Source organism: Xenopus tropicalis, chromosome 2 (genome assembly GCF_000004195.4).
Source record: "Xenopus tropicalis strain Nigerian chromosome 2, UCB_Xtro_10.0, whole genome shotgun sequence".
In the NCBI taxonomy this organism is placed as follows: Eukaryota; Metazoa; Chordata; class Amphibia; order Anura; family Pipidae; genus Xenopus; species Xenopus tropicalis.
The window spans coordinates 153,801,668-153,814,801 of NC_030678.2; the positions used below are offsets into that span (position 1 = coordinate 153,801,668).

At 39.6% G+C, this 13,134-nt stretch overlaps 1 protein-coding gene across 2 annotated transcripts in view; it reads right to left on the reverse strand.

Annotated features, from left to right (window-relative positions):
- b3glct (beta 3-glucosyltransferase) overlaps positions 1–13,134 on the reverse strand; it is a 196,651-nt gene that overhangs the window by 61,599 nt on the left and 121,918 nt on the right. For both annotated transcript variants that reach the window (XM_031896123.1, NM_001079083.1), the window contains 2 exon segments: positions 10,357–10,468; positions 8,037–8,173 (listed from right to left, as the gene is read on the reverse strand). In XM_031896123.1, coding sequence (XP_031751983.1) covers positions 8,037–8,173; positions 10,357–10,468 — 249 coding nt within the window.

Below are 13,134 nucleotides of genomic sequence, written 5' to 3' on the forward strand. Positions count from 1 at the left end.
TGCTATTCGGATACCTACTGGGAGCTGCTATCTTGCTCCCTTCCCATAGTTCTGCTGATCAGCTGCTGGGAGGAGGGGGGATATCACTCCAACTTGCAGCTCAGCAGTAAAGTGTGACTGAAGGTTTTCAAAGCACAGGTCACATGGTTGTGGCACCCTGGGAAATGAAGAATATGGCTAGCCCCATGTGAACTTTCAAAATTAAATATAAAAAAATCTGTTTGTGTGTTTGAAAAACAGATTTCAAAGCAGGGTTCTACTGTAGAAGCTCTATTAATTGATGTGTTTTAAAAAAAAAAAAGTCATGTTTTCCCATGACAGTATTTTTTTAATCATAGGGGTGAATTTCTGGAAGGCCGTGTCTAAAGTGCGTTTAAATTATTTATAGCGTGCGATAAAAATTTGATCGCGTCTAAATTTTCGCCACTTAACGCACGATTCACTATGAGCATACTTGCGCTAATTTACGAGCGGTATTGCATGCGGCATTTACTGCATGCGCGCTAATTGAACCGCGCGATAGATGGTGGGCTATTTTTATTATGGTAGATCTCGTGACGGTGGCCAGCATGCAAGAGTAGATCACAGGGTGACAAAGTCTGGGCATCCCTGATCTAAATAAACCAGGGGGCTCAAACTCAATTTACCTGGGGGCCGCAGGAGGCAGAGTCAGGATGAGGCTGGGCCGCATAAGGGATTTCACAAAAAATTGGCTTTCAAGGGATAATGCAAGGCACGGTGGGCGGGAGCTGCTGATTGCGGAAATGACGTTATGCCATCATAACAGTTATTATGGGAAGACGTTCTGTGTGCACAATTAGCTCCTTAGCAGCCAATTGTGCACACAGAACGTCTTCCCATAATAACTGTTATGATGGCATAACGTCATTTCCGCAATCAGCAGCTCCCGCCCGCCGTGCCTTGCATTATCCCTTGAATCGCAATAAAAATCGCGATCCATTCATTGCTTTTGAGAAGGCGTTGGTGCGGGCCACAAAATATTGTACCGAGGGCCGCAAATGGCCCGCGGGCCGCGAGTTTGAGACCCCTGAAATAAACCATTTTCATAAAAACATTTTTTCTTTTTTTTGGTAGTATGTGGCATTGGGTAATCCTAAATAGACTGCCATTTTAATTACTAAGGGCCGCCCCCTGGGATCATATAATTGACGGCGCACAAAAACAAACCAAGGCACACATACATGCTAGGCCCCATCAGCCAATTAATGGGCAAAGTTCTGTCTTTTACTCCCACACGTCTTCCCATTTTCAATAAGGCTAAGCCTCCCCAAACCTGATTTGGCACCTTAAAACCTGGCTCCGTTTCTGCACTGCCCTGCAAATCTTCTCGGGGTTCTGCAGAAATCAGCTGTGCAAAATCTCCCGATCCCGGTCTGCACCTGCACCTTGAAGCTGTGCTCTGATTAGAGAATCCACAAGAAGAAAGATCCAATCAGAGCACAGCTTTCTTGACAGGCAGTAAAATTGACCAATCAAGGCGCAGATGCAGACAGGGATCGGGAGATTTTGCAAACTGGAGCCAGTGCACAACTTTGAACTTTTGCGGCAGTTTTCATCCCACAGGTACTATACACAAGTAACTATACTGTATATGTTCTAAAGTCTGACCCACTAGCTGAAATTAAATTGTTTTTTGTCACCTGACATCTATAATATCCCTATCCCCTACCCTAACAGATGGAGGGTAAGTTAACTTTCCCCCCTGACAAAGCTCATTGTGCTTTTTATGGTTTTTTGCACTTTCTATTTTTCTTTTACTTTTGTCATTGTTTTTTTCATTCCTAGTTAGTTACAGTGGAGCCAATGCTGTGTATCAGTGCCAGTGTTATAGTGCCAGGGCCTGAAAATCTGCCATCAGTACCCACTGCTTCTCACCGCATATAATGTGCTGGTTTTGTATATATAGACTGCGTCTCACTGCATATAATGTGCTGGTTTTGAATATATAGACTGCGTCTCACTGCATATAATGTGCTGGTTTTGTATATATAGACTGTGTCTCACTGCATATAATGTGCTGGTTTTGTATATATAGACTGCGTCTCACTGCATATAATGTGCTGGTTTTGTATATAAAGACTGCGTCTCACTGTATATAACGTGTCTGGGATGTCAGTACCTGCTGCCTCTCTCTCTGTAAAGCTAACTTAAACACATCTAAAGGGGAGGTTCACTTTTAAGTTAATTTGTAGTATGTTATAGAATGGCCTATTCCTAGCAACTTTGCAATTGGTCTTCCTAGTTAATTTTTTATAGTTTTTGAATAATTTGCCTTTCGCTTCTGCCTCTTTCCAGCTTTCAAATGAGGGTCACTGACCAAAAAGTATTGCTCTGTGAAGCTACAGTTTTATTTTTCCATGCAGGCCCCTTAACTATTCATATTCCCATCTCTTGTTTAAACCACTACCTGGTAAATAAGACCCTAGCAACCAGATAGCTGCTGAAATACCAAATGGAGAGCTGCTGAACAATAAGCTAAATAACCGAAAAACTATTAAAAATAAAAGATGACCAATTGCAAATTGTCTCAGAATATCAATGTCTAGATCATGTTAAAGTTAATTTAAAGGTGAACTACCCCTTGAAGCTAACTGATCACAAACACAAATGTATAGAGAACCCCCAACAGAAGAGCACATATGAATACTTTTACATCCTAAGCATTTTAGGGTTAAAATCCCCCCCACCCGCACTTTTGCGCAGTATCCCTGGGAGTCAGTGGGAACGGCAAGAGGTAGTTAGGAGGTTAATTTTTTACACCAGCAGCGAATCCACTAAGTGTCACATTAGCTATAGGACGGACTGTGTACGGCCCATATTTAGCCTCCCCAAACAAAAAAGTCACCCTCCGCCTATGCGTCTTCCTGTTACAGTTAGGGCATTCTATAGAATACTATCCCTTTAACTTCTTTTCTGAGAATTGAGAATATTTTGTTTTTTGTGCCAGCCTGCTATTTCTAAAGAAATGTGACCCTAGTTTTATAGTGTTTAGCAACTATCCCTGTCAGTTAGCTCTGGCGTTATCTTGGGCAATGCAATGTATCCATGTTTGGCATATGGTGTAATTTTGATTTTGGAAACTGTTCCACTTACTGTTCAACTAGTAACCTGCCTGGAACATGGCTGCAACATATTGCTGTTAAACACTATCAAAGCAAATGCTGAATATCTGACCTATTTTATAGCTAACATACTGCTGAGTGGCTTTCAACCTACTATAATGTGAGCCACCACTGAAACTGTAATTGTAATGTCGATTCAGTTAACTGTCTCTGCTTTTTAATGCAAGTTTCTGTTATTTTGTCCAACTAGTATATATACTGCACTTAATTTCGCTCCCTCTCTATGTCCCGTTACAGTTTAACATTCAAAGCTGAATTATTTCTTTTCAAGAACTGTCTTCCTTGCAGGAAACAAAGAAAAAAAAATACTTGGCTATAAAAAAATCAATTTTTCGCTTTTGGTTTTTGATCTCTAAGTAGGAGAACAATAAAAGATTTGCCTTGGATTGTTTTACAATCAATTTTATATTTTCATTTTAAGCTTGAATCTGTATTTCAGCTCTTGGCAGGCTGTCTCACATCTACAGAAGCCCCACGCCCGGGCTGTGAATGAAAGACATTAAATGTCACCTTCACCCCTTCCCTATTTGCGCACAGAAGTTTAGAATGATTTCAGTTACAGAAGTATAAAACCTCCAAACAATAAGGGCCTTATTTTTTATTGCTTGAGCCTCTGGGCATTTTATGGGCTATAGTTATTGAACTTACTTGTGTTTTATATAATACATTGCTTTGGCTTTTTGCTGTGCAGATTTTAGAAAGAAACTAACACGATAAATAAGGCCCCAAGCAGGCTGGACTGGGATTCAAAATAGGCAAGTACACAGAGGCCCAAACAGCCCCCCCACAAGCCCAATAAATAGTGACTGTCTATGGCATCTTACAGCAGCCCCACTGGCATTTGCCAGAAACCACATATACTCTAAAACCACAAAAATCAGAATGTTACTTAATCCCCCCCTAAATGATGGATCACAAAGAGAGATTTTGAAATAAAGAAGAAAAGGTTTTAATTTTCAGGTTAATTTTTTAAACAAATGTAAAAGATATACTTAAAGGAGAAAGAAAGGTAAAAACTAAGTAAGCTTTATCAGAAAGGTCTATGTAAATACATATGTAATTATGTAATATGTAATTCATGTGCCAGAGACACGCAGCTCTCTGCTCTCTCCCCTCTCCTGCTCCCCCCTTCCTCTAAGAACTCCCCTCCCCCTTATGAATGTGGATCTGAGCCAATCAGCAGGAAGCTGACTCATAGGGGCACATTTACTAAGACACGAATTTGAATCCGAATTGGAAAAATCCGATTGGAAAATGAACTTTTTTGCATTTTTTGCGATTGTTTCGGCGCCTTTACGACTTTTTCGGAAATTGTTGCGACTTTTTCGTTACTAATACGATTTGCGTGAAAAAACGCGCGTTTTTCGTAGCCATTACGATGCACTCGTATCTTGTCGCGACTTTTTCGTATTGAGTGCTCGTAAGCGGCGGGCGAAACTTTCAGACTTAGCATGATTTTGGAAGCCTCCCATAGGACTCAATGGCACTCTGCAGCTCCAACCCGGCCCAAGGAAAGTCTCCCATAGGGTTCAATGGCACTCTGCAGCTCCAACCCGGCCCAAGGAAAGTCTCCCATAGGGCTCAATGGCACTCTGCAGCTCCAACCCGGCCCAAGGAAAGTCTCCCATAGGGCTCAATGGCACTCTGCAGCTCCAACCCGGCCCAAGGAAAGTCTCCCATAGGGCTCAATGGCACTCTGCAGCTCCAACCCGGCCCAAGGAAAGTCTCCCATAGGGCTCAATGGCACTCTGCAGCTCCAACCCGGCCCAAGGAAAGTCTCCCATAGGGCTCAATGGCACTCTGCAGCTCCAACCCGGCCCAAGGAAAGTCTCCCATAGGGCTCAATGGCACTCTGCAGCTCCAACCCGGCCCAAGGAAAGTCTCCCATAGGGCTCAATGGCACTCTGCAGCTCCAACCCGGCCCAAGGAAAGTCTCCCATAGGGCTCAATGGCACTCTGCAGCTCCAACCCGGCCCAAGGAAAGTCTCCCATAGGGCTCAATGGCACTCTGCAGCTCCAACCCGGCCCAAGGAAAGCCTCCCATAGGGCTCAATGGCACTCTGCAGCTCCAACCCGGCCCAAGGAAAGCCTCCCATAGGGCTCAATGGCACTCTGCAGCTCCAACCTGGCCCAAGGAAAGTCTCCCATAGGGCTCAATGGCACTCTGCAGCTCCAACCTGGCCCAAGGAAAGTCTCCCATAGGGCTCAATGGCACTCTGCAGCTCCAACCCGGCCCAAGGAAAGTCTCCCATAGGGCTCAATGGCACTCTGCAGCTCCAACCTGGCCCAAGGAAAGTCTCCCATAGGGCTCAATGGCACTCTGCAGCTCCAACCTGGCCCAAGGAAAGTCTCCCATAGGGCTCAATGGCACTCTGCAGCTCCAACCCGGCCCAAGGAAAGTCTCCCATAGGGCTCAATGGCACTCTGCAGCTCCAACCCGGCCCAAGGAAAGCCTCCCATAGGGCTCAATGGCACTCTGCAGCTCCAACCCGGCCCAAGGAAAGCCTCCCATAGGGCTCAATGGCACTCTGCAGCTCCAACCTGGCCCAAGGAAAGTCTCCCATAGGACTCAATGGCACTCTGTAGCTCCAACCCGGCCCAAGGAAAAGTCTCCCATAGGGCTCAATAGCGCTCTGCAGCTCCAACCCGGCCCAAGTAAAGTCACCATACTGAAGCTTGAATGAATCCGAATCTTTCGTACTCGGCAGGAAGGCTACGAAAAAGTCACGACAAAATACGAGCGCATCGTAACGGCTACGAAAAACTATTGGTAACGAAAAAGTCGAATCAATTTTCTGAAAAAATCGCCAAATACCGATCATTACGAAAAAAAACGCAATCGGACGCATTCGGCCGGTTCGTGAGTAAGTAAATGGGCCCCATAGTCTTACAAACTGAGCATGTTCACTGGTCTTGGTCTCAGTGCAGGAGTGAGGCATTATGGGAACTTTCTTTACACAGCTCAGTGCTTTTTCTTCCAGTTTGGCTTCTGATCATCTGTACAGGTGAAATATAGGGAGACTTAAGGGCACTATTGAGAGAACTGAAGGTATGCCTGCAGCTTGAGATTAACTCTTTACTAGCCTTTCCTTCTCCTTTAAAATAATCTCGCTCATAGAAAATGTTCTCCATGTTGGAGCAATCGAAAAATCATTTTAGCAGGTGGACCAAAAAATATCCAAGTTTGCTAAACTGAGCTGAAAAGCTGTAAAATGTTGTTTCACACTGTAAGGAAACTGATTGTGATGCAAATCCATGGGAAAGTCCTGAAACGTTGATTTATTTTCAGTCAAACATGTCAAAATCTGCTTAAAAATTACTGACAACTTGAATTTTTTTCTACTAGCGACAAAACTTTCATGATGAATCTGCCCCTAAAGCAAATGCTGAAAATGCCTTTTTGTTCTAAAAAAATTCCACTTGAGAGATGCCTGAGCAATGGGAATGGGGAGGTGTGTTTTTCAATTTTCAAGGGGAAAACAAACAACTGCTTAATTACAAAAATTAGTAGCAGACGGATTTATTTGTACACGAGTGAAAACCGCATTTTCAATAATGCAGATAATCTTGAATGTTTGATAAAGTTTTTGAGACAATTATCATTGACTGCTATAATTACAGATATGTTTATTTCAGGCAAAATGTTTTTTATTCTTGATCTCACATATATCTGCGGATTGGGGGAGAGATAAATGCCATAAATGTATACATAAATGTATTAAATTTTAATAAATCTGCCCCGTAGTCTAAGTAGTAAAATTGGTAATAATCACACCACTTCACAAGCGCGCTAAAGACTTTTAGAAATCTATCAAAGGATAGTGATATATCTGTTTGCCCAAAATACATTTTTCTCTAAATAATGGTTATTAAATATTGTTGCCAAAAAAAGTCAGTGATATTTTGATCAAATTGGATGCTAAAGTTTTAAGGCCAACGTTAGAAAAATCAGTTAATGTTGTACAGGTATGGGATCCCTTATCCGGAAACCCGATATCCAGAAAGCTCCGAATTACAGAAAGCCTGTCTCCCATAGACTCCATTATAAGCAAATAATTCAGATTTTAAAAATTGATTTCCTTTTTCTCTGTAATAATAAAACAGTGCTTTGTATTTGATCCAAACTAAGATATAATTAATCCTTACTGGATGCAAAATAATCTTATTGAGTTTAATTAATGTTTTATTGATTTTTTAATAGACTTAAGGTATGAAGATCCAAATTATGGAAAGACCCTTTATCCGGAATACCCTTGGTCCCGGGCATTCTGGATAATGGGTCCTATACCTGTATAAGAATGAAACCAATATGAACCGAATCCAGGATTCAGGTCGGGATTCGGCCAAGGTTCGTCCTTTTTCAGCAGGATTCGGATTCAGTCGAATTCACACTCCTGGCCGAACTGAATCCTAAAAACCATGTGACTTTTTGTCACATAAACACGGAAGTTGAAAATTTGTAACTTTTACAAACCTAATTAGCATATGCTAATTAGAATTAGGATTGGGTTCAGGTATTGGCCGAATCCTTTTCGAAGGATTCAGGGGGTTCAGCTGGAATCTGAAAAAGTGGATTTGGTGCATCCCTAAAAATTGTATACATAGGCAAAGCTGGACAATATTTTAAAACTCTGACTTTTTTTTTTTTAGTTTAAATCCTAATAAACATTTTGTTAACTGAATAAACCTGTATATATGATTTCATTTTATTTTAAAAATCTACTATGTTGTAGCCATTAGGGCAAGCAAGGCAGGCACTGTGAGAAATGACACACTTACCTCTACTCACTCATTTCCGTTCTATATGCCTGCCAACTGATTTACAGATAATAATGTAAGAGCTGAAAAGGGAGAGAATTCATTAGAAATCCAAGTTACAAAAAGACACCTTACCTTCTGACGAGTGGCATACTAAGAGCCCAGCCAGCAGCAAAATCTGGATACTTAAAGACTGAAGGGTTTTCTGTAAAGGCGTAATGATGAATTATTGTAGATTCTTCATCATGTAATGCTCTTCCTAAAAACCAGTTCTACAAGTAAAAAAAGGTTTTTTTTAATAGTATTGATTTTTCTGGCTAGTTTGCATTTCCTTTACCTCATTTTTCCTTCATATGATGTAAAAAAATCTCCCGATATACTATATGGTCTATGTCCCGATAGACTATATGGGCAAAAGTATCCAAACACATTGGGCCAGATTTTATTCAGTGAGAAAATCATATCTGAAGGTTTATTTTGTGAAAAGTGTTTTACGGTAGGGACAGTTAGGAGATAATATTTTTTTTCATCAAATTAAATCTGGCCCATTATTGGCCAAAACTGTCTAGACACCCCTTCTAAAATGGTACGTCCTCACAAACAGTTAAGTTCCAAACTGTCTCTGAAATGAATGTTCCCCCAAGAACAATAGAGTATATGTGTATTTTCCTCTGAAACATGAAAGCCCACCATAATAAACAATATTCTAATTATTTGTACACCAGTCAAAGGAAAAAAACTATAAATGTTATGTAGAAACAAAATACTATTGATGCTCCAAAGCCATCATTTTTGATTCAGCAGAAAACCTGCCTGTCACTACACACATGGGACAGTAGTGGGCCGTGACATTAGGCAGAAATCCTACTTGTATAACTATAACATATCTATTGTTTTATTGTATGTTATATTGTTATATGTTATATAAGGCTCTGCTTTGCATTAACATTATCAATGTGCTTATACGTAATGAGTGCATTTCTACATGTGTATATATATATATATATATATATTAACTCATACATTACCTAAATAAATGAATTTAAACATGTAGTGACTGAACAGTGCAGATGTTTCCAAATGTCATCTTAGCTTTGCTCATGTCTTGCTCTTTCATAACATGAACAGTGCTTAGTTTTATAGCTATATATTTTCCTTTCTGTCTTTCATTCATTATTCGTAATTAGATACAGGTATGGGATCCCTTGTCCAGAAAGTTCAGAATTACAGAAAGGCCATCTCTCATAGACTCCATTATCAGCAAATAATTCTAATTTTTAAAAATGATTTCCTTTTTCTCTGTAATAATAAAACAGTACCTTATACTTGATCCCAACTAAGATATAATTACCCCTTATTGGGGGCAGAACAGCCCTATTGGGTTTATTTAATGGTTAAATGATTCCCTTTTCTCTGTAATAATAAAACAGTACCTGTACTTGATCCCAACTAAGATATAATTACCCCTTATTGGGGGCAGAACAGCCCTATTGGGTTTATTTCATGGTTAAATGATTCCCTTTTCTCTGTAATAATAAAACAGTACCTGTACTTGATCCCAACTAAGATATAATTACCCCTTATTGGGGGCAGAACAGCCCTATTGGGTTTATTTCATGGTTAAATGATTCCCTTTTCTCTGTAATAATAAAACAGTACCTGTACTTGATCCCAACTAAGATATAATTACCCCTTATTGGGGGCAGAACAGCCCTATTGGGTTTATTTCATGGTTAAATGATTCCCTTTTCTCTGTAATAATAAAACAGTACCTGTACTTGATCCCAACTAAGATATCATTAATCCTTATTCATAGCAAATCAATCCTATTGGGTTTGTTCAATATTTAAATGATTTTTAGCAGACTTAAGTTATGAAGATCCAAATTCAGATTTTGCCCTGTTTAGTGCAAAACATAACAAAAATCATATATATTTTTGTTTTAATTATGTTATGCAAAAGCCCAGTTTCATTAAGAAAATAAAAAGGAGGTTTACTATCCCTTTAAAAATGCCAATTTTACTAAATATTACCCTCAATATGCCATATGCCTCTTTATAATTCCAACTTGGGCCTGTGCTTGAAGCAGGTCGTAAACAAAGGAAGAATTGTAGTCATTAAATACTAAAAAGTCATCCAAACATTACTGATTGACATCCGAGCAGTGATAATTCCTAAACAGCCTAGATTAATAACTAAGTAACTAAGTAAATGTAGTTTTTATAAGGTTATTGAACTATTATTTGCTGTTGGCGATATCGCCCTGCTTTCAGCATTGCGTTATGCTAGGATTGGCTCTATCCCCATCCCAAAAGCAGAAGAACGCGATCATATACAAAAAACAAATCTCAAAAAATGCTAGTGCAAGGAGGTATTAACCTTAATGTATCTGAAGGTGACCATTCGTACAGATATAGCATATTGGTATGTGCAGTGGGCAGATCACAGGATGTACCTTAGACTTTTCAAATTTTTGAAGTGTCATCAAAAGCTTTGGAAGGGATATGGTTGTCTCCTCTTCACAAAAAAATATCCATGATGAGTTTCTGCCGTACGTATCTGAAAAACTTGAAAATAAAATCATTTATTATTAATAATTATAAAATAATTTATATTAAATGCTTTTAATTTGTTATCTAAATGTGTGTTTTTATATGCATATAATTGTTAGATTGTATAATTTGGTTAGATGCGCCCAGGGAACCCAAGCAAAAAAAGTAACTGACTGAAAGGCAGGAGGTACAATATTTAATGTTGTTGACCCTATTGCTTGGGCCCTGGTCTCCGTGATAGGACAAGGGGAATGCTGGGACCCTCAGACGAAGCAAAGAATGACTAATAGTGTGAAGTCTGACCCACAAGAAAATACATTAGTCTCCGTAACAACTAAAGACTCATAAGAAACAGATGGAGCATGCTCCAGGTGTTCAGTAGTGGCTCCCAGTAACTACCTTGCATAGTGTCTGGTGAGGATTGAAGACCTCTTCAGGTCTCATGAGAAAAAAATTCCCAGAATCTGTACTGCACATGAAAGCAACAGGAATTTATAAGCACCATAAAGCATTAAAGAATGAGAAAACTGTCCCCCTAAGCTGCAAACACTGGGAGCTGGGAAGATGCAATGCTCTCTACAGTGCTAGTTCTGCTGCTGAGGGGAACATATGTAGAAAGATTTTGACATCATTTTAACATTCCTGCAATATAGTCTTTCAATACTTCTGTTTTTACAGTACAGGTTACAATAGTAATTATTCCTCAGGGGTATCCTACACCAAGTCTAATGATGTTCCATTAAGTTTTGCACAAGACTCTGTTCCATTCATGATCATAAAGTCGTCATACCGCGCACTTTGTAAGTGAATAACGTGAATGTCAACATATGCGAGTATCTGATTTTATAGCACCGTAAGGGCGTCTATTTAATACTAATAAGGCCTCACATGGTTCCCGAACTGAATAAAAACAACCTGTTATACTAATTAACTTGGCTGTTAAATGCCAGGAACATTAGCCAGAAACATTAGCACAAAGTTAATCTTATCCCTGCCATTTTATACTCACTAATACTTCTAACTGGTCTCCTGATATACACTGGCAAGCTGAATCTCATTTTATTAGCAATGAACAGACAGAAATAATAGAGACAATCTTTTCAAATTCCTACCATTTTATTTTAAAAAAGTCATTCCTCCTTCCATTCATGTCTAATTGAAATGGCTGTTAAAAAAAACAATATATTAATAGATACAGGTAATATAAAGTATTTATTCTCTACAAATAATACTAGAATAATAACGATTATATTTTAATATACAACAAAAGCATAGTAACTTTTTAGGGATTGGCAGGCCAACTGCATATGTAATATACAGTAATATAGCAATGGAGTTGGTACCAGAGAGACAATCTATTAACTGCCAGGAAACTATAACTGCTCTCTGAGGTGAAGGGCTCTATTAGAATTCACACTAATGCCAAAAATCTATGCTCCCTCTCATAAATCTGAAAACCCTGGATAGCATAAACTGCATGTATGAACAGCTCTAAATCTTATGAATGCACACATTTCACAACTGTAATTTCATTACAGTGTGTAATTTAACACACATAAAGGGTTATTTACAACGTTGGAATATGTACCACCAGCACACACTCTTCCATCAAATCTGCCCGGTGTCTGGTATATAGGGTCAGAGCCCTTCTAAATATAACGGTTAACCATCACAACAGGGATTGCAACATTTTAGGGGCACAAGTATATTAAGATGCTTGAAAAAGGCTCCAGGCAGGGGTGTGAGAGCACTAAGGGGCTCAAGAGGTGCTCATGCAGATAGCACTGCTTCCTACATCTGGTAGGTTCTGCACCAAAACCTTGCATCAGCAGCCATATGCCAACCATAAGGCAGGTAGTATGTACAGGGCTCCATTAAGGCTCCCACCACTCCCTAACTTGCACGTCTGAATGGTGTGAAAGTTAGGCGACAGGTAGGGAATGGGAGGGGGACACCTGCATGTTACCTCCCTGCCACCCTTCATAAATACAGTGCTGCTAAATAACACCAGGGAAAGACCCCAATTCTTTTCAATTGCATTATTGCCAATGACACCGATGACTTTTTCATGGACATAGAGAACATGTGATTGTCGACTAAAAAAGTATTGATGGTGGGAAATCAGCCTTGACATTCATTGGCATTCCAATTCATCTCACAGGTGGGCAGTTGGGTTAAGGCCAAGACTCTGTGATGGTCAGTTCAGGATCTTCCCTTACCATCTTTGCAATCCAGATCTGTATGGAGTTTGCCTTGCATGGTGGGCACTGTGATCCCGAAATAAACAGGAAGCACAGAATTGTCAGGAAAGTTATTGTATGATATGGTGGCACCTTTGTCAGCAATGATGGGTGCATTTAGGTTGATTTTAAAGCTTCCACAAACTTACTTTTACATAAAAATAAAAACCTTAATTTTAAAACATAACTACAAAGAACTACCTAAATGTTGCTTTCCTAACAAAAAAAAATGTGTGCCAAAACTGCATGTTATTCACCATAAGAAAGTATGATCTATACTGGCATAGTCATCAAAGCATTAAAGACTGGAACATTAGAATTTTAACATTGTTCAAAATACGAATACATTGATGTTGGAACTGTTTATATATATTCATAAAGCCTCTGCTAAATATGAAAAAATTAAACCTGGGACAGAAAATCTGATTTGCCAATTCGTCT